Source organism: Budorcas taxicolor, chromosome 15, assembly GCF_023091745.1.
Source record: "Budorcas taxicolor isolate Tak-1 chromosome 15, Takin1.1, whole genome shotgun sequence".
NCBI classification, from domain to species: domain Eukaryota; kingdom Metazoa; phylum Chordata; class Mammalia; order Artiodactyla; family Bovidae; genus Budorcas; species Budorcas taxicolor.
The window spans coordinates 51433086-51455435 of NC_068924.1; the positions used below are offsets into that span (position 1 = coordinate 51433086).

At 39.5% G+C, this 22350-nt stretch overlaps 1 protein-coding gene across 1 annotated transcript in view; it reads left to right on the forward strand.

Annotated features, from left to right (window-relative positions):
- Nucleotides 1-22350, forward strand: part of MRPL48 (mitochondrial ribosomal protein L48) — a 52336-nt gene that overhangs the window by 16234 nt on the left and 13752 nt on the right. The window contains exon 4 of the mRNA XM_052652833.1: nt 5566-5654. Coding sequence (XP_052508793.1) covers nt 5566-5654 — 89 coding nt within the window. The remainder of the gene's footprint in view (nt 1-5565; nt 5655-22350) is intronic.

The window sequence follows — 22350 nt, forward strand, 5'->3', positions numbered from 1 at the left end:
ACATTATTTTCAAGGCCATTGATCTTTTCCTTTGCCCATTTCAATTGTGGAATCTCAGTGCCTAGAAGGCTCCCAGGTCCAGGGTAACTTACCTTGCATGCCAAGGTAATTCTCTTTGAAAGGACACAGCTTTGTTGGCATTTTTCATGGGTCTTTGACATTTCTATAAAGTTAGATATTTTAAAATTGAATTATAAGGTGTTCAGAAAAAATGAGGAGGAAGCAGTGTCCCTTTACCCATCATACCTTGTGGGTCCTGGCTACCATCCCAGCTGCTCTCTCTAAGGGAAAAGCCTGATTGTAGTGACCATCTTTTTTTTTTTTTTTTTTAACTGATTTAAATGTACACGGAGAGGTAAATATATAAGGAGGTTAAATGAAGGGAACTCAGACTCCTCTTATTATAGCATGAGCGAAAAGCTGGAGTCAGCAAAGCATGGTACATTCAAGTCCAAGTAGTTCAGTGTAATTAGAAAAACTGAAAGAAGTTTGAAAAGAGATTTTGAAAAAAGTGGGTAGCTGCCAGAGTCAAATCATTGCAGATTGCCTTGTTAAAATATCTCTAGAATTTCAAAACGAACAAATAAAAGCACCCCAACAATGACTGAACACACACTATTTGCCAGGTGCTGGGGGTTGTATTTGCCCTTCAGGGACTTGTGGTCTATTGAATGGAAAAAATATCCTGTAATTAGATTCTTGGCTGGGGTTACCCCAGTTTTCCCCTCTTTCTCTCCTGCATAGCCCTGATCTAAATGCTTGTTCCAATCTTGAAGGAGAAATAATTAAAAAGAAGTTGTTTATCCTCATCCTGGATTGATGAGTTTAGTTCCCAGTTTAGTAAACAAGGACATTGAAGGACAGTTGACGCTGGCATATATAAAGGGAAGGGACATGTTGCGGGAAAACTCAATACATGATTACATCTATAATTGTACCAATTGAAAGATTTTCAAAGCCTCCTTTTGAAGTCCTGGGGTTTTGTATCTTCTTCAGTGAAAAGAGTTGCCTTTTCTCTCAGGAGGCTGCAGTGTTGATATGACAGCAGGAAACCAGCTTAATGACCCAAGCAGGGGGAAAAAATTCAGTTGAACTTAGTGGAAATCAGAGGCTTTCAAACTTGTACATTTTATAATTATAACAGCTGGCTAATTAAGCAGTTTAACCATTGGTAATTTGACCAAAACCGTTCATTTAAGAGAGAAAATGGTTAATTTAACAGTAGTTTGAACTAACTTCTTAATTAACCAGCTGCTCTAATTATAGGAATTGCCCCAAACTGAACTTGCAAATGCCTCCTTGCCAAGAAGTTGCAGTAGATGGGAAGCTGAGGCAAGCATTTGTGGCGTGTTCACCTAAGGAGTGTCATCATCTCAAGATCACTTTTGGTTCTGTTATTTAAAGCCAGTGGTGGGTGATTGAGTTTCTATGTACTTAAAGATGGTGACTAGCACCTGGGTTGTTGTTTTTTAATTTACACCAAATATTTTACTATACAATGGAGGCATGGGAGAGCTGTAACCATAAAGTAAACTCTTGATGACGTTTGTATGTTTAGGGAAGCACAGAGACGATGACATTTAAGCTGGCCTTGGAGGCGATGAAGGATATCACCAGAGAGGTGCAGTCCCGGCATGGGGGGACAGCCTGGCACAGCACAGAGGCAGGAGAGCTTCATGGTTTATACAGAATGCCAAGTGTAGCTCTGTGGATGAGAAGCAAAGTATTAAAGGCCTGGAGGATGGAGAGTGAGGACATGAAGTGGTTGGAACTAAATTACAAAATTAAGGCTCTTAAAAGCTTGCCTAATGAGTACAAACTTCAGACAGTGGAAAATTATCAAACATTTTGAAATACTGCAAAGACCTTTTTAAAAATTGTGTGTGTGCAATGGATAAATGGTTGAATTAATGAAAGAAAATAACATGATTCTGTTTGTGTTTTAGAAGGATTCATTTGTCAGTTTTAGAGGATGGAATAGAGATGGGGGTATGGATACAGGAAGACTAACAACAACTCAGCCAAGGCTACTACTTGAATCTTTGCTTCAAGTTCCGTTCACACTCGCCTTCCCCCCACAACAACCAAAGTGATCTTTTAAAAACACATTAGGCATATAATTTCTTTGATGTTCAGCATGAAATCCAAACCCTTAACAAGGCCCAAAGTGGTAGGTTCCAACCCCCGACCCTGATGTCTGGTGCATGCAGTCCCTCTTGCTTTGCTTCAGCCACATGGACAGCCTTTTTAGTTCCTCGAATATGCCAATCTGTGTCATCTACTGAGGCCTTTGCACATGTTATTCCCTCTGCCTGGAACATTCACTCTATCTTTTACCTAATAAACTCCATATCTGTCTTTTGGGTCTCAATTTATTATTTTATTTTTTTGAGTAGATAATGCATGTATACAAAAAAAAATTTAAGATTCAAGAGTATAAAGTCAGCAGTAAATCTCTCTCTCCTTCTAGCCACTTCTCCCTGGAGATAACCACTATTATTATTTTCCTCTGACATCTAGTTTTAGTTCACAGGTCATTCTATTTTAGAGAAGCCTTTCCTGATATTTCAGTCTAAAATAGATCCACCATTTGAATTGCCATAGCTCTTTTTATCATTCTTCACAATTTGTAATTTCATATTTTTTGTGTGACTATTCCCTCCTCCTACTAGACTATAAGCTCCATAAGCAGAGTTTTGTTGGTCATGTCCCCTGTTATATCTCCACCTCTTTGTACAGTGTCTGATATATCATAAGTACTGAATAATTAAGCTGTTCCTAAGTTTTGCCTGTTTCTGTAAGCTCTTCTCTTGCCGCCTTTCTCCTCATACTCTGCCTTGAAATTCTCTCTCTGACTCTTCCTCTCCCCATTCTGTGTTCTTGCCTCACTAACTCCAAGCCACCTGTCAGGTTTTACTTAAAACTCTCCGGCTCTAAGAATCGTTTCCTGACACCACAAGTCCAGTCTTAATGCCTATCCCATGTATATGGCTCTGATCATAGAGAGCCCTTTTCACCCAGCTCTGATATTAGTCTCACCAACAGACCATAGGTTCTGTATTGCAGGGGCTTTGTGTTTGTCCATTGTTAGAGCTCCAGCATCTAGGGCAGCACCAACCAGGCCTTCCATGGATATTGGGTGGTTTGTACACTGCATAACTCTTGGTATGTGCAAGTCACATGGTTGAGAGGGTATAATTGTTGCTGGCTACTCTGTTGGGTAGAAATAAATATTTTTTGAATGAGTAAGCATGCTTTGGGGAGTTCAGTACTTTTTGGAAGGTCATGTATTAAAGTCATAATAAAATCTTGGTGGATGAATTCATTTTCAAAGCTGTGGTCTGAGCATGATTGTGTACCCATCAAGGGGTTTTGCATATTAGCTCTTTGGGTGGTACCCTTGATTGTAGAGTCTGGAACCTGAAGGCTCAGAGGGTCTGTTGGGACCATGACCAAAAAATACCTCAGTTATTTGGAAATCTCTGCCAAAAATACTTCCTTCTTCCTTGCATGGTAAACTCTTACTTCTCTTTCAAGAATGCAGCTGTTACTTTTCTGAACCCTTCCCCAGTACCCTCCTTCACTCCCTCACCCCCACCTCACGCCCCAGACAGAGTTAGTTGTTCTTTCATCTAGGTTCCTTGCTTTTATCTCCATTAAAGTATTTTGTACACCATAAGGTAGTTATCTGCCTTCCCATTATCCTTCGCCAGTACATACTGAGTGTCTCAAGGAAAAGTAGCATATTATAGTCATCTTTGTAACTGTCCCAATATCTGTACATGTAATTGTAAATGCAGGCTAATGCATATCATGGAAGGGATCCATGATATCCTAGGGTTGTCTTGATGAAATATTGTGGATTATGAATGCAGGGAAAGTTTCTGAAGCCATGACTCTTTTTTTTTTTTTAACTTTTTATTGGAGTATAGTCGATTTACAATGTTGTGTTAGTTTCAGATGTACAGCAAAGTGAATGAGTTATATATGTACATATATCCACTCCTTTTTAGATTCTTTTCCCATACTGAGTAGAGTTCCCTGTGCTATATAGTAGGTCCTTATTAGTTATCTATATTATATATAGTAGTGTGTGTATGTCAATCCCAGTCTGACGATTTACCTCTCCTCACTCTTGCCTCCTAGTAACCATAAGTTTTTCTACATCTGTAAGTCTATTACTGTTTTGTAGATAAGTTCATTTGTACTTTTTTTTTAGATTCCACATATAAGTGATATATATTTGTTTTTCTCTTTCTGACTTTCTTTCGCTCAGTATGACAATCTCTTTGGTCCACTATTGCTGCAAATGACATTATTCCATTCTTTTTATGGCTCAGTAATCCATTGTACGTATGTACCACATGTTCTTTATCCGTTCGTCTCTTGATGGACAGTTTAGGCTTCTTCCATGTCCTGGCTATTGTAAATAGTGCTGCAATGAACATTTGGGTCCATGTATCCTTTCAACCATGTTTTTCTCCAGATGTGTGCACAGGAGTCGGATTGCTGGATCATATGGTAGCTCTGTTTTTAGTTTTTAAAGGAACCTCCATACTGTTCTCCATAGTTGAAGCCATGACTCTTGATTGGCCTGACACAGACCAGACTACTTGGAAGCACATTTTAGAAAAGAGAAACTTAAGAAGTATTTTACTAGATGTCATTAAACTTTTCCACACCATTTTGTATTTAGCACCCCACAAAGTGGTGGTTTTGGGGAGATGAGGGCAGGACCACAGGGGCTAGGAGGAAAGAAGGCAGAACCTAGGACCAGTACTTTTCCAGAAGGTGGGGAGTGAGCAAGAGAGATACACAGACATAACAGAGGTGGTTCCAGTGAAGGGTAAAATTAAGGAACTGATATCAGATATGGAAATGATCAAGTCTAGCTAGTTTTTGTATTCTAGAAATTCAGATATTATAACACAACTGAGCACTGGCTGTTTAGTGAGATAGACCTGGGTTTAAATTGCAGTTCTGCCTTTTAATTGCTGGGTGACCTTAGCCAATTCTTGCTTTTTAAAATATATCATTAATATTTATTATTATTTATTATATTAATTGATTATTATTTTTAATTTATTATTCATTTATTCTGGCTGTAGCATGGCATGCAGGATCTTAGTTTGCCAACCTGGGATCAAACCTATGCCCACTACAGTGGAAGCACAGGGTCCTCGCCACTGATCACCTTGGCATTCTCTCCAATTCCTACTTTTTGAGCTGCAGTTTCTTTATTTGTAAATGAAAATTAAAATAACGGGGATTAAAGGAGAATATGTATATTGTAAGAATGTATTTTGTCCCCCTACACCAGTGGCTCTAATAGGAGAGAATTTCTCAAAGCGGGGACTAGATGTAGTCCAGGGGCCAAAAGGAGAGAGAAAAGGGGTAAACTGAATGTCAGCTCAGGATCAATAAATAACTCTGGTTCTTTAAACCGATGAGAGGCTTGCTGTCCCCAGATATTCCATCTTGCAGTGGAGAATTTGTCTCCTCATGTATGATCTGTCTGTCCCTGAGGAATTTTGAAACAGGTTTGTCTTATTTTTTCTCTTTCAGGTGGCATTCTGTTGACCACCAGTCGGCACTACAGGTCAAAGCCCACACATGGCATTGGAAGATACAAGCACCTAGTTAAGCCAGAAGAGGTAAAGGGGGCAGTAGTCTTTTATTTATTTTTAGAATTCTTTTGGCCGTTTTGGCCGAGGCGCGTGGGATCTTAGCTCCTCAACCAGGGATTGGACCCGTGCCCCCTGCAGTGGAAGTGCAGTCTTAACCATTGGACTGCCAGGGAAGTCCCTAGGGGTCCTTTAGGAAAAGGTAGTATATAGCTTTTGCAAAGACCCAGAAGATCAGATGTGTATAGGCTGGATTATATTGGAGCCAGAAAGGATAGGGGGTCGTCCCTCAGTTCTCTCCAGTTATGTAGTTTGGGTATGATCCAGAGTGGGGATGTTATTGCCAGTTCCCAACCTTGTCCCTAGGCGAGATTATCACAGGGAAGAGCAAATGATTTGGTTTTATTATCTGTGACACTTAAAGAAAATAACCGTCTTAGTATTTCATTCAATATGGACCTCACAATGAAAATGATACGTTTAGTTTAGTTGAATGAATGGTTTGTGGCATATAGAAGTGGATTAACATTTTCAGCCAAATCACTGATTCTTTTCGCTTGTGTGTTAGCAGATTTAAAAGATGCGTGTGTTTCTTGAATCCCTTATCACAGATAACTGGCAGTTATTCTAGGATTATTTAGTCTATTGTTCTGGCTCTAGCTTCAGGATTGCTTCTGTGGTAGTTAGATTTTTGTGCATTTGAAGAGGACTGTGGGGGGATGGACACAATGTTGGCTTGAAAGTCAGTCTGTCTTTGAGTCAGGATTCTATCACTTCCTGTAAACAGTATTGTTCAGTTGCTCAGTCATGTCCGACTCTTTGTGACCCCATGAACTGCAGCACGCCAGACTTCTCTGTCCTTCACCATCTCCTGGAGCTTGCTCAAACTCATGCCCATTGAGTTGGTGATGCCATCCAACCATCTCGTCCTCTGTCATCCCCTTCTCCTTCTGCCTTCAATTTTTCCCAGCATCAGCTTTTTCTAATGAGTCAGTTCTTCTCATCAGGTGGCCAAAGTATTGGAGTTTCAGCTTCAGCATCAGTCCTTCCGATGAATATTCAGGGTGGATTTCCTTTAGGATTGACTGGTTTGATCTGCTTGCTTTCTGAGGGACTTTCAAGAGTCTTCTCTAGCACCGTAGTTCAACTGCATCAACTCTTCCATGCTCAGCCTTCTTTATGGTCCAACTCTCACATCCATACATGACTACTGGAAAAACCATAGCTTTGACTAGATGAACCTTTGTCAGCAAAGTAATGTCTCTGCTTTTTAATACATAGTCTAGGTTTGTCATAACTTTTTTCCCAAGGAGCAAGTGTCTTTTGATTTCATGATTACAGGTGCCGTCTGCAGTGATTTTGGAGCCCAAGAAAATAAAGTCTGTCACTATTTCCATTGTTTCCCCATCTATTTGCCATGAAGTGCTGGGACAGAATGCTGTGATCTTAGTTTTCTGAATGTTAAGTTTAAAGACAGCTTTTTCACTCTCCTCTTTCACCTTCATCAAGACGCTCTTTAATTCCTCTTCACTTTTTGCCAGAAGGGTGGTGTCATCTGCATATCTGAGGTTTTTGATATATCTCCCAGAAATCTTGATTCCAGCTTCATCCAGCCCAGATTTCACACGATGTACTCTGCATGTAAGTTAAATAAGCAGGGTGACAGTATATAGCCTTGATGTACTCTTTTCCCAATTTGGAACCAGTCCATTGTTCCACTCTAACTGTTGCTTTTTGACCTGCAAACAGTATAGTTAGGAAGATTTTACTGTTCTTGGGGAGATTTCAATGTCATTTTTGGTTCTTTGGCTTAGTTTGATGGTCCCATGAAACCCTGCACATCTCCCATTGTTTCTCACCTTAGGAGAGGTCCAGGGCCACTGAATTTGGACCTCAGAAGCCACTAAACTTGCCACATTCTTCTGAGCATCATCCTTATATCAAGGAATTTTGTTAAGAGAAACATTGCCACACCTGAGGCTTGTATCAGGCACCCTCCCAGCAGGAAACAACCCTACTAAATTTTTTCCTTTGTAATGAGAAGAGTACTGAATTGGGAACCAGGAAACTTGTATTCTAGGCTTGGTTCTGCTACTTATTAGCTTTGTGATTTGGGGCAAGTTAGCCAACCAGTCCATGCTAAAGGAGATCAGTCCTGGGTATTCATTGGAAGGAATGATGCTAAAGCTGAAACTCCAATACTTTGGCCACCTCATGCAAAGAGTTTACTCATTGGAAAAGACTCTGATGCTGGGAGGGATTGAAGGCAGGAGGAGTAGGGGACAACAGAGGATGAGATGGCTGGATGGCATCCCCGACTCGATGGACATGAGTTTGAGTGAACTCCGGGAGTTGGTGATGGACAGGGAGGCCTGGTGTGCTGCGATTCATGGGGTCGCAAAGAGTCAGACATGACTGAGCAACTGAACTGAACTGAGCTGAACCGAACCATACCTCTCTGAGTATGGCTGGCCATGAAGTTGTGTGTAAAATGTTTTCTATGTATGAGTTTTTCTGGGAAGAGAATCCATAGCTTTTGTCAGATTCTTCACAAGTTTGAGAAAGTCTGGATTAGAATATCTTCATGAGTCTTTTAGCTCTGATATCATGTAACTCCATCATGCTATCTTTTTCCAAGATCTATTACATGCTAGGTACTGTTGGGGGTACCTTGCCTATTCAGACTGAGTTGCAATAAAGTTTTATAGTATGAAAGAGCAAGACCTGGTTCACGCTCACAGGGAGCTGATAAACCACTAGAGATAAGACACAAATAACTATGCTCCCAAGCAGAAAGTGACAAGTGCTAAAAGGAGGATACAAAGTGCTTTTAAAATTCAGAAGAAGGAGTGATTTACACCCTTTCTGAGTTGTGACGCCTTAGAGTAAGTTCTTGGAGTTGTTTTATTTTGAGATATCCTCCTTCTAAAAGTCTTACATAAATTAGCAGGAAATAAAATTAGTTTTGTTTGGGTGTGAGTTTTTTGCTTTTTAAAATTTCTTGGGATCCTCTCTCATAGATAATTTTCTGTGTATACCATGCTCTGACCCACTCCTTGGCTTTTTAGAAAAGGAAGCTTAATGATATGTTTAATGCCATCTGTCCCATCTTTCCCTCCAGCTTCTCTCCCATCTCATGGATCATCATACTGTTTCAAAACCTCTCACATGCTGTTCTGTCTACTTGCAAGACTTTCCTTCTTGGTTAATACATCCTGAACCTTTAAATCCCATTGAGGAATATAGGATGAGGAGGGGGAAAACAAATCTCCCTCTTTGAGGAACCTCCCATTGCCTGCACCGGGTTACTTCTCCTACCATGAACAAGGGGCTCCTTGTGCTTCCTCTGTTGTAGGACGTGCTGCTCTATTTTAACCCTGTTTTGATGACTGTTTCTACGCCTAAACGATGTGCATCCTTAGAGTAGAGGCCTTGTCTCATGTTTCTTCTGTGTCCTCAGTGTCCAGCCCAGGGCCTGGCATCAAGTAGAGGACAATAAACATTGATTGAGCTGAACCTAAATGTGGTTATTGGAGCTGCCCCGAGGTTTTGTAAATCAGAACTGGCAAACATGGCCCACTCTCTTAAACAGCTGTCTCCAGCTGACCTTGCTTGCTTGAAAGAAGTGATGCTCCCTTTCGTTAGGGCTGTAGGCTTTTCTCTAGATACTATTCATGCTCCAGGGTGGCTAGCACAATAGTGCTGGATAGTGGTGGAGGCTGCTTGAGACTCCTTACTTTACGCTTGGGACAGCACAATGAAGACTTTCATCTGCTAGCTCTCAGAGGCCCTGTCCCAAGTCCCTGTCTCTTGTACCCTTGGTAAATTGGACTGGAAAAGCTAGAAGGCATCTTTGGCCTCCTTTCTTTCCCTAAAGTAAGAACCTATAAAAAATAATAAACAGACAGATTTCCATGTTTTCTTCTCTGACTCAGGCTGACTCTTCTACTCTCTTGAACTCTATAGCCCTGAGACAAGAGTTAATTCTCAAGTGCAAAGTGGCTAGCTCTTGTCCCTTTTCTGCTGATCTCTTCATTCCTCCTTCCAAAGGTCCCACACTCAGTCTTATGACTCCTGAACTTTGGGAAGGGAAAGGCACATCTACTTCACTCAGCTTTCCTTTTCAATACTGGTTTTATCTCTCATGGCCTGGTTTATAACTCTAGGTTCGTTCCCATCCCTCCATCCTGTCCTTGATGCCTCTCTGAGGAGTTAGTGACAGCAGAGGTGAAAACGAAGCTTCCCCCTGGGTGGCAGCATGAAGATGATAGCAAGTCATGGGATTCCAGGTCTCTTGGCGCAGACCCAGCCTCCTTCTCAGTGATTTCCCATTTTTCACTCTGTGCTTCAGGTGCATCTTCTCATACGTCCATGCCGTCTCATGCCTCTGTGTCCTTGTACATGTATATCTTCCCTTTTTTCCCTTCCTTTTTTTCTCATCATGTGAGACCCACCTTGACTTGTGGCAGTGAGGGACCATACTTCAAAGCATACCTCCAGGCGTAGCACTGTGTCTCAGTGTGTAGATCTCATTATTCCTTCAAGGGAGCTGCATCATTCTGTTAAAATTTAAAAAGCTTCAGATTGTTTACAGTGATTTTTATTTGATAAAAATAAAAAGAATGTAGTCCTTCACATGTATAGTGCTAGGTCATATCTCCCAAGACCACTTACTTGCCCTCAGCTGTTGTTCAAACTCCAATCCTAGGGTAATAGCAGCCGAAGAATAAAAGCAGTGCCAAGAGGAAGATGTGCGAGGATGAAATAGAGGCAGCATAAATGGCTGTCAGTTTTAGCTGTTACACGTTCTATTTTTCAGGCTCTGGGGCAAGAGAGTAAGATTTTTGAACTCAGACAATTTACTTGCTCTTTGTAGAATGGCCCCTAGGAAATCAAGATGTCTTTTCTCTTGGAAACTTCATACTGTTTTGACTCTTGACATAACGGAGGTGTTTGTCATTTCTGACACCTACTTATTTTGTTGTAGCACTTATAGATTGATCAGCGCTTACAGCCACAAGTCTGTGAGGAGACTGTGGCATCATTCCCAGAAAAATCAGCAGATCAAAACCACTTTATGGTGACAGTCCTAGCTTCCTTGAAACAGAAAGATTGGTTTTGCTGGCCTAGTGATTGTAGGGCTAGACATGGATTTTAGGACTGGCTTACAGAGAGCTGTTTTAAACTGGCATCCATGTTTTCCCTCAAGTCTGCCTCTTGTAACTCACTGAAAAGAACAACCGGCATTGACCATCTGCTATGTGCCAGGCACAGCGCTTTGCACAGATGATGCTGTGGTGAGCGGGGCACAGTCTCTTCTTACAAAAACTATAAAGTGGGCTGGGAAGGATAGTGCTCAAAAATGTAACTAAAATACATGTGGGGAATGCTTTACTAGAGGAATGAACTAAATATCAGTGGAGCTAAGCTAAAGGAGCAGTTCTCCCTGAAAGGGCCAGTGGAGGTCTTACAGAGTTCAGCTCAACAAACATTTATTTATTTATTTTAAAATTAATTTATTTATTTTAATTGGAGGCTAATTACTCAACAAGCATTTATTAAATCTGTATTCTTGCACTGAGTACATAAAGTGAACTGACACTCATTTAGGAGTATCCAGTTGCTTGGGGTAGCAGGAAACACTGGGGCTGTAAAAACTATTTTAGAGTTTCCCAGAGCTTTTCCAGGTACAGAGTGATTTCTGTGAAGACCTGACTTTTAGCTTGTGCCATTAGAGCGCCCTGGTCTCCAGCCCACTGGGCTCTCATTCTGCCTTGCCTATTCTGTTAAATTACAACAGTGTCAGAGTTTTAGAGAGATTCATATTTGATGTGAATAAAAGTAATGATCTCTTTCCATTTTCAAAGTGCTTTCACGTCTATTACCTCATTGCCTGTCAAACCATAGGCCCTTGGAACACTAGTGATGCTAGAGTGGAACCCTTCTTCAAGTTTAATAATGGCAATCTGTCATATTTTAGAAAATATTAAGCTAATGGATAGGGTTTTCTAAATTTCAGGTTTTTCTCCCATCAGTTTTATTTGATGAAAATAAATGTTAACAGAGAAACTCATATGGTTTCATATTTTTTGAAATGCAGACAACTCCATTTATATAATATAACCATATTTTCTGCTAGTTAAGTCATTCTTGTTTTATATGATGAAAGCACATTGATGAGTATTTCATGTACTTCACAAAGGGAAACATGGGTTTTTTTTTTAGGCCCTTTGTAACCAATAAATTTGAAAACCATGCTTTTCAGTTCACCAACTATCCTGTGAGGTAGACAGGACGGAAAAGGAAACTGAGGAGGATAAGTGATTTCTCTCTGACAATATATATATTCTGCCAGTAAATAATTCAGCTAGAACCAGAATTTAATTAAGTTCAACTCAGCATTTAATGTTGCTGGACTCTGCTGCTGCTGCTAAGTCACTTCAGTCATGTCCGACTCTGTGCAACCCCATAGACGGCAGCCCACCAGGCTCCCCCGTCCCTGGGATTCTCCAGGCAAGAACACTGGAGTGGGTTGCCATTTCCTTCTCCAATGCACGAAAGTGAAAAGTGAAAGTGAAGTTGCTCAGTCATGTCCGACTCTTAGTGACCCCATGGACCACAGCCTACCAGGCTCCTCCGTCCATGGGATTTTCCAGGCAAGAGTACTGGAGTGGGGTGTTGCTGGACTCTAGGAATAAAGAAATGAATGAGACATAATACCTTCTTGTTGAGATAATTTGGCTGTCATAATAGAAATTCACTTAATCAAGGGGCTTAAATAAGATAGAGTTTGTTTTTCTGTCATATAAAGTATAGGTGGATATTCCAGCTTTCTGTTTTGCAAACGTATCCTACTGCTTTCATCTTGTAGTCTGAGATGGCTGCTCCCACTTCAGCCTGCATGTCCACATTCCAGCCTGTAGGCAGGGGAAGGGGAAAGCACGTGCATGAGCTAATATCCCACTGGCCAGAACTCAGTCATGGAACCATACCCAGCTGCAGGATTGGTTGGGAAATGTAATTTTTATTATGAATGGTCATGTACCCAGGAAAAATTCAGCTGTTCCACGATTAATGGAAAAAGAGAGAATATTAAGAAAACTGGCAGGCTCTGTACACCATCCTTAAAGGGAAAGGCAGAGATTAGGAGAAATGTTTTGAAATTAGGCAGACCCAAGTTAACGATTCAATTCTTTGCTTACTAGTGTATGTCCTTGGGTAAGTTACTTAACTTTACCAAGCTGCAATTTTCTTGCCTTTAAATAGCTATGTTATTTAAATGTTTTGTGAGGATTAAGTTAAAAAAGAAAGTTTAAAGTACTTAGCACAGTGTCTGAGACATGGAGCCCATGAGTAGTTAGTAGTGGTAATAATGATGATGTTGATTGATAGCATTAGTCCTTCTTTTTACAATCCCATAGTACTCTATTTTCCTCCCTCAAATTATGCATCTTCTTCTAATTACTTGTTATATATATGCCTTTTCCAATAGATTGCAAGTTTCAGCAAGCAGAAACTGTGGCTGTGTTATTTACTATTATATCCCCATTGCTAACCCTGGTCTGGCTTATCACTTGAGCTTAGTCACTCAGTGGTGTCTGACTCTTTGTGAACCCATGGGTTGGACTGTAGCCTGCCAGGCTCCTCTGTCTATGGGGATTCTCCAGGCAAGAATACTGGAGTGGCTTGCCATCCCCTCCTCCAGGGGATCTTTTCAACCTAGGGATTGAACCCATGTCTCCCACATTGCAGGTGAATTCTTTACCATCTGAGCCACCAGGGAAGCCCTGGCTCATGTCTAGTGGTCAGAAAATATGGAATAAATGGATACATGTGCTAAGTGATAGTGGTGTCTAAGGGAAAGAGGGTTGCTATGGGAACATATAAGCATAGTACCTACCTCAGCATGAGGAATGAGGGAAGGCTTCCTGAAAGAGCATGAATGGAGTCTTAAAAAATGACTAAACTAGGAGGGACTTCCTTGGTGGTCCAGTGGTTAAGACTCTGCATTTCCATTGTAAGGAGCACAGGTTCCATCCCTGGTTGGGGGAAAAATGACTAGGAGTTCCTCACATTGAGGGTGTTGGGTGAAGAGTCAAACTCTCTGCAGGAAGGGGAAACATTCTGGGCAAAAGTGGGAAGTCACTGATCCTGGAGATGCAGTTGAGAAACTTTATGCAGTTTGTGTTAATCCTGGAATCTTGAGGAGGCATGTAGAAGATGATGGGACATGAGACCTGAGAAGTAGACATGTCTTGATCAACTTTTTAAAAAGATACCATTTATATTGAGTAACTGCTGTATACTCTTATATGTTATACAAAAAACCTAGGAGTATTGACTTGCTCATTGTCCTTTCAGGCTCAACCACCTGAAGTCATTGCTTTTGGGTTTTAATTGCCATGGTGCAGCAAGGTAGCTTGTGCTGAACTTGCCATGGGAGGTGGCCTTCTCGTTATGATTAAATTGAGAGGGTTGGTTCTTTTATGTATATCTGTCTCTCTCTCAACTGTAAGCTCCTTTAGAGTAGGGACTGTGTTTTCTCTTTGGTGTCTTTCCTTAGAGTGGTTGAATCATTACTTTGCATTAACAGGGGTTTAATGAGTGCCTCATTCTGTGAAGCATACCAATAGGAACATGCTTCTGTCCAATAATAATAATAATGTCCTATATTGTCCTATCTGTGTACATTGTTTAGTCTTTCTTTAAAGATATCATTTATTGAGCAACTACTATATACCAGATCATGTCATCACTATGTGCCAGGCTTTTAAAAGCATTATTTCATTTAATAGTATTACAAATGATATCATTTAGTCCTCAGATATACTGTGGTAATTAAGGGCCCTGTGGGAGGAATCTAAGACAGATTAAATGACTTGCCCAAGTAACAATAATTTCCAGAGCCAATATTTGAATTAAGGATGGTCAGAATCCATCTAATGTCCACACTATTTCCGTTTCACAAAAATTCACTATTTTGAGCTTCACAGAAACTTTAGGTGTTGAGATTGATACCTAGAAAGGTTACTCAGTGTAATGTAGTGATTAAGCAGATGGTATTTGAGCCAAGATTTTCTTTTCTTTCTTTCTGACCATGCTACACAGCATGTGGGATCTTAGTTCCCCAACCAGGGATCAAACCAATGCCCCCTGCAGTGGAAGTATGGTGTCTTAACCACTGGACTCCCAGGGAAGCCCCCCAGATTTTCTTGGGCTTCCATCTTAATCAAGTGCTCTTTATGCAGTACCAGGCTGCCAGCCCCATCAGGGCCATGCCTTCTGTCTGGTATATGTTTATTGAGTGTGCTACACTCAAATTAGCATGTTTATGTTAGTTATAAACATAACCACTTGATATCTATGTACCTTACAGCTTATTATGGACTGTTCAGAGTACCATCACCAAAATCATTTAAGTCCCAGGTGTAATTTTTAAAATTTCCATCACTAGAATTCCTGGAAGTATATATGCTGCAGGCGTGTCAGCTTTTCATTTGAGGATTAAGAAGATACAATTTATTCCCAACTTTCCCACCCTGGAGAATGCCGCATATAATGATAGGTGGATACTATTATTATAATTTGGGGGAAAACTAGAGGAGAGAGCTTGGGTTTGGGCCACAGACTCAGCTTCTAGCTATGGCTAGACATAAAGTGGTTGCCTTTTCCATTTCCTTACTGTTGTAATCTTTAAACGAGTCATTTCCCCATTCTAGACCTTGACTTCCCCCTTATATAAAATTAGGGGGAAAAGGAAGGAGAAACTAATTTATCTCTAAGATATCTTCCAGCTGTAACAGTCCGTGATTCTAATCTGACTCCTTTCTTTATCTGTTCTTTGCCAGCAAAGTTTCCCAGTAACCCTGGCCAAATACAACATCCTTTCAGAGGACCCTTCAGAGGACCTCAGTTTTCTGTCTGTAAAATAGGAGTAATATGGGTATTTTTGTACAAAAATAGTTTAGTGATTTATCCCATGACCCATTTGGGGCATCATAGTGTACTCCTTCAGGGATCTAAGGATATCTGCCCTGGGCCATCCCACAGTGAATCCAGGTCAGTCACAGCAGTATACAGTTTGATGGTAGATAGCAGTCCATCTTCCCTACCACCTTTTTCCTAGCCCCATTCATTTCCTGCCTAATTCTCCTTCACAGGCAGGCAGGGTAACCTTCCCAAAACACAGCTCTAGTCATATACATCCGTAGCACAGATATCTTTAATAGCTCCCCATGGCATGAAGGTGTGAACTCAGGCAGTAAGAATAGAAAGGATAGGATAAGAAAGATTGTGAAGGTAAAATGATAGGAACTGGTATCTGAAATTTCATGCACTCAAACTCTTGCTGGCTATGTTGTGCCCTGGCTCAGAACTGAAATATAATATCACCATGGGCTCCTGATGGTGTGGATCGGTCCAGACAGATCTAGGTTAACATGGAAAAGCAAGTGAGATGCCAAGAGGGATACTAGAATCAACCTTCTTTTTGTTCTCCTAAAGCGACACCTTTGAAGAGCCCTGGCATTTTCCCTGGTTAAGAAAAACCTCCTGCAGGCTTCAAAGAAGCTCCTCCCTTCTTTGCTGGAAAATTTCAGCTGCATTGCATTCTGACTTTAACATTCTTCACAGCTCCTACTGCAGTGCTGTCATGACGAGAAGTCTGAATTGCTGCGTTCGGCCTCAGGTATGGTGGGCTCTGCACCACCACGCCTGCACCTTGATGGTTGGTTGACAGAAGTTGGCCTCTCAATCATAGCAAAGTCTAGGACCCTGGGGTGACTACCCTGTTAAGAACTTTAATAATGCAGAGTCTACAATGGAAAATTTTCTGCATTGGGAGTCAGGAGGTCTGGGTTAGTTCCTAGGATCTGTCCTGTGTGGCTCTGTGACTCTGGGGGACATGTTTAATCTCTATGGGCTTCATATTCTTTCCCTGCAAAGATGAAGAACTGGGACAAAGTTATCTCTAAATGCCATCTTGTTCTAAAATTCTAAACTAGTGATTCATTGCACATTTTGTCTCTGTTGGCCCCTGTGCTAGATATGAGGAATATGAAAACAAAAAAAATAATAATAAAAGTTAATGCATACTGAGTGTTTAAATATGTGCCACAGATTGAATTAAGTATATATAATGTTTTGTTCAGTTCTCAGAATATCCCTATGAGACTAGGTTTATCATCAGTTTTACTGGCCTTGTGAAAGGACCATTTCTTGGTCCTCCCCCTGCCCCCTCAGGTTGGGCCCCTGCTCTCTTAGACTGACCTGTGCTCAGCCAGAAACAACTCTGCTGTGGCAATAACTAGGCTGCTGGCTAATAATAGTGGTGACTTAAGATATGTAAATAGATTGCCCCTCCTCACTATTTCTTAAAAAAAAATTTTTTTTCTACCAAATAGCAAGACTTACATTAAATCTCCAGTAATTAGGACAGTGTGTTATTAGCTGAAGAATAGACAAACAGCCCACTGGAACAGAATAAAGAATATAGAAACAGATCCAAGTATCTATGAACATTTAGCATATGACCGTTCGTTATATGACAACACTGATTGCAGTGGTGTCCAATCAACTGGATTGGACTGTCATGTGACAAAAGCTGACTTGACTCCTACTGCACACTGTACACAAAAAGCATTTAAAATTTTTGTAGATCTAAATGTAAATATTATAATTATCAAACTTCTGGAAGGTAACATACAAAAATATACTCATGATCTTAAACTAAGCAAAGAGTTCTTAAATAGGACACAAAAGTCATTACAACTATACAAGGAAAAAAATGAGTAAATTGGACTACATTAAAAAGCAAGAATTTTTGCTCAAAATGCACCATTAAAAAGTGAAAAAGAAAGATACAGGGAGGAAGAGGATATTTGTAACATGTACATTTAACAAAGGATCATATCTAGAATACAGAAGGAACCTCTACAAATCAGTAAGAGAAAGAAAGACCACCCAATCTAAAAAATGGGCAAAATACGTGAATAAACAGGTTACAAAAGAGAATATCCAAATGGCCGGTGGCCATGATGGAAATGTGCTCAAGTTCAGTAGACTTAAAGGAAATGCAAGTTAAAGTCTCAGTGCATTACCACTTCATACCAACCAGAATGGGTAAAAGAAACGAACCAGAAAACCTGACTATACTAGGTTTTGTAAGTACTGGCAAGAATGTAAAGCACTTAGAACTCTTATGTACTCTGGTGGGAGTCTAAATTGGAAATGATTTAAAAAAACTGTTTGAGAGAACTATTAAAGATGAACCTCTTCATTGCCTATACCTCAGTAGTTTCAGGTTCTGGGTATATCCCCAACACAAATGCATACACATGTTCACTGAAAGATACATGCAGAAACATTAGTAGCAATACTGTTCATAGTGGTCCACACTGGAAACAACTCTAATTTGAAACAACTCTAATTTCTACCTCCAGTAAAAAGTATAAATAAGTTATAGCATATTCATATAAATAAACTACTAGGGCAATGGGAAGTAAAGAATTACTGTTTCACCTAAAAATGATGAATCTTGCAAACATAATCAGTTAAAGGAGCTGTACACAAAAGAGAACCTAGTATATTATTCCATTTTCACAAATTTTAAAAATAGGCAAAATAACCCTTTGGTTTTGGAAGTCAGAATAGTGGTTTGCCAATTTGGGGGAGAGGATACTTTTGGGGTGCTGGTAGTGATCTGTTTCTTATTCAAGATACTGTTTATATAAGTGTTTTCAGTTTGTGAAAATTCATTGAGCTGTGTACTTATTTATGCAATTTTCATATGAATGTTGTTCAGTTGCTAAGTTGTGTCAGACTCTCTGTGACCCTATGGACTGCAGCATGCCAGGCTTCCCTGTCCTTCTCTATCTCCCAGAGTTTGCTCAAATTCATGTCCATTGAGTCGGTAATGCTATCTAAACATCACATCGTGTGCTGCCATCTTCTCTTCCTGCCTTCAATCTTTCCCACCATCAGGGTCTTTTCTAATGAGTCAGCTCTTCACATCAGGTGGCCAAAGTATTGGGGCTTCAGCTTCAGCATCAGTGCTTCCAATGAATATTCAGGTTTTTATTTCCTTTAGAATTGACTGGTTTGATTTCCTTGCAGTCCAAGGGACTTTAAAGAGCCTTTTCCAGTACCACAGTTTGAAAGTACCGATTCTTAGGTGCTCAGCCTTCTTTATGGTTCAACTCTCACATCCGTACATGTCTACTGGAAAAACCATAGCTTTGACTGTATGGACATTTGTCAGCAAAGAGATGTCTCTGCTTTTTAATATGCTGTCTAGGTTTGTCATAGCTTTCCTTCCAAAGAGCAAGCATCTTTTAATATCACAAGAATATTATATTGTAAAAATATTTTGACTTAAAAATTTTAAAAAACAAGGTAGATTTTAAGATTCTAACTTTGAATGGATAAAAGATTCATATTATTAAAAATTCAAAAAATATAGAAGGGAAATAGTTTAAAAGTCTGCTTCCCAACCCTGTTGCCCAACCGTCCAGTTCCCTTCCTCATAGGTTACCAATAGTATTAGTCTTTTTGTGTATCCTTCCAGGGTTATTTTTTAATATGCAAGCAAATACATATGCAAGTATTTAAACATACACACATCTATTCTTCCCCGCTTACCATTTTTATATGTATGGCAATATTCTGAACACATTATTCTATAGTCTGCTTTTGTCATTTATCTTAAAAATCTTTCTATATAAAAAAAAAAATCTTTCTATATCACTACATAAAGAAGTTCCTTATTTCTTCTTACAGCTGCATAATGTACTACTGAAAGAATGTGCCATGATTTATTTAATAGATTCCCCTCCTGATGGGCATTTAGGTTAAATTATTTCTGGTTGAGAAGCTGTCTTGATCCTGATCTATGTTGTGTTACATATCTATTTTTCCAGGCCCCATTTTAACTTTTTACAGCAGTTTGAACAGGTTGATCTGTAGTAAAGCAGTACTTTATAGGAAATAAAAGGATAGAAATAAAATAATTTTTCTGCCTCTAAACTTTTATTTTTTTTATTTTTTATTTTTAAAAAGTATCAAATTTATTTCAATATCTAATTTCATTTTTAAATTAAAGCTATTGGACAATTTTTTGCAATTTAAAATTCATTATTAGAGGTGAGGAAAACATTAATAAGCTATTAATTACTGAAAACAAAATTATCAACCATGCATTTAAAAAAGCCATGTTAAAGAGTAAAAAGTTCCAATTATACTATTTAACTGAAGGAAATATCCTTTACCTCTTTATTTCTAATTATAAGTCTCATTTTGACACAATTTATACCTTTTTCACCCAATTAATACAATGCAAACAAAATTTTCCCAAATATTAAGACTTTCTTTACCATTTATGATACATGACATAACCGTAACTCTTTAAAAGTTCCTTAAAAGAAAGTTGAAATTTTAATTTTCACCGTGAACCTGTCTGATCAAAAAGTAAAGGACATCACCGCCACATGAATTAAAACAAAGAATGCAATAAAAAACAAAAGTGGTATCTATATAATCAGCAAATTATCTGATGAGACATGTTAACTACTTCACATTTCTACTTAGCACAAGTGAGAATAAACTGGTTCCAAGGTTTGGCGTTTTTACTCTTAAGCTTTAAATCATAGTGTTACTCTACTCAAGTCATCTCTAAGAAAATGGCAGTGCTCATTAAGTACAAAAATGATTATATCCAGTAGGTGGTATTCTACATAATCAAAATAATACAAAAATTCTTTATAAAATTAGATTTTTAAAAATGCAGACTATCTGGTAATTACCAGTATCTCAAAAGCTAAAATAAGAAAAATACAGAAAATAAAGAAGTACTCATTGAATAATATTAGTTTGCTCTGAGGAAACCAGAAATGATTCTATTTCAAGAAATAATGATAAAGAGATGTAATTAATACACCATATATCTTTTAAGCCAAACCACGCTTTTCTGCTCAGAACAACTCTTGATTTTTACATTCTTAATCTTTGTCCAGAACAAGACTACATTTTAAGCCATTTTTGAATAGAGTTCATAATCTAAAGCCACTTTTCTTCACAGGATGTTTTCATTTTAGTATTCATACATAAGCTGCAAAAAGGCAAATGAAAGTCAGTTATAAGAGTCTGTAGCATAATAAATGCCTATTTACAGTAACTGTCAAGAGACTTCTATACCAAAGCCAAAAAGTTGCTACAGTACAGGTGAGAACTGACATGATTCTTCCATAGACTCAGACTTCATTTAGTAATGCTGTCATAAGATCCAAAAAGAAACCTTAATGGGTCCTTTCAAAGATGCACAATTTTCCGAACAATTTTCCTCTGGACGCACAGCCTGTTCATTCCTTCAATCCTTTTTCAGTCGTTTAGCTTTTGCAATATTTTCTTGACGTTTTTGTTTCTTCTTTTGCTCCTTTTCCCTGGCCTCAATCATCTTGGCCAATTTCCAAGACAGCACAGCACTTGCTAGAAACAATGGAGTCAGAGCCAAAATAACTGTTGTAAGGAAGCCATATGGGTCCTTTGCAGCCCATTCCACAACATACTCAATCCAAGCCTTTAAATCAGACATGTTCCTGGAGGCCTTATGCTTGAGTAGTGATCTCTAATTTTGTCCTGGGATTATCAGCCAGTCACAATTTCAGATGACGGTTGGTTGGCTGTCTTCTTCTTTAACTCTACCAAAACACTTCTGAGAGAAGGCTTAAATTCTATATACTCCAGGCCGGAAGCCTGCCTCTAAACTTTTAAAAGAAAGGCTGTCTAAATAATTGGACTGCAGAATTTCAAAGCTAGGAAGGCTGGCAGAGAACTAATTCTGTGCTTTCTTGTGATTGATTTCCTTAATATTCTGATGAAAGTTAAGGATTTTCTCCTTAGAAAAATACACACATATGTAAAATTTTGCATGTAAGTTTCGGGGTTGACAAACCTCTTAAAATTCCTCAATGGGTTCTAGATTAAGAATCTGTTGGGACTTTCCTGGTGGTCCATATAAGAATCCCACTGCCAGTGCAGGGACATGGGTTCAATCCCTGGTCTTGCAAGATTCCACATCTCACAGGGTAACTAAGCCCTTGTGCCACAACTATTGGGCCTGCACTCTAGAGCTCATTCTTTACAACAGGAGAAGCTACCACGCTGAGAAGCCCACGCACCACAACTAAAGAGTAGCTCACCGCAACTAAAGAAAGCCTGCACGCAGCACTGAAAACCCAGTGCAGGCAAGGAGAAGTAAATGTAAAAAAAGAGAAACAGTTCTTTAAAAAAAAAAAAAAGAATCTGTTGGGAATTCCCTGGTGGTCCAGTGGTTAGGAGTCTGTGCTCTCACTGCCAAGGGCCTAGGTTCATGTCCAACTCTTTGCAACCCCGGAGTTCTTCAGGCCAGAATACTAGAGTGGGTAGCCTATCCCTTCTCCAACAAATCTTCCCAACCCAGGAATCGAACCAGGGTCTCCTGAATTGCAGGTGGATTCTTTACCAACTGAGCTATCAGGGAAGCTGAAATAAATAAATAAAATTTTTAAAAAGAGAAAGAATTCTTAAAAAAAAAAAAAAAATCTGTTGGGAATTCCCTGGTGGCCCAGTGGTTAAGACTCTACTCTCATTGCAGAGGGCCTAGGTTCAATCCCTGACCAGGGAACTAAAATCTGACAAGCTGCACAGGCAGCCAAAAAGAGAGAAACTCCTCAAGAATCTGTTATCTAGTATA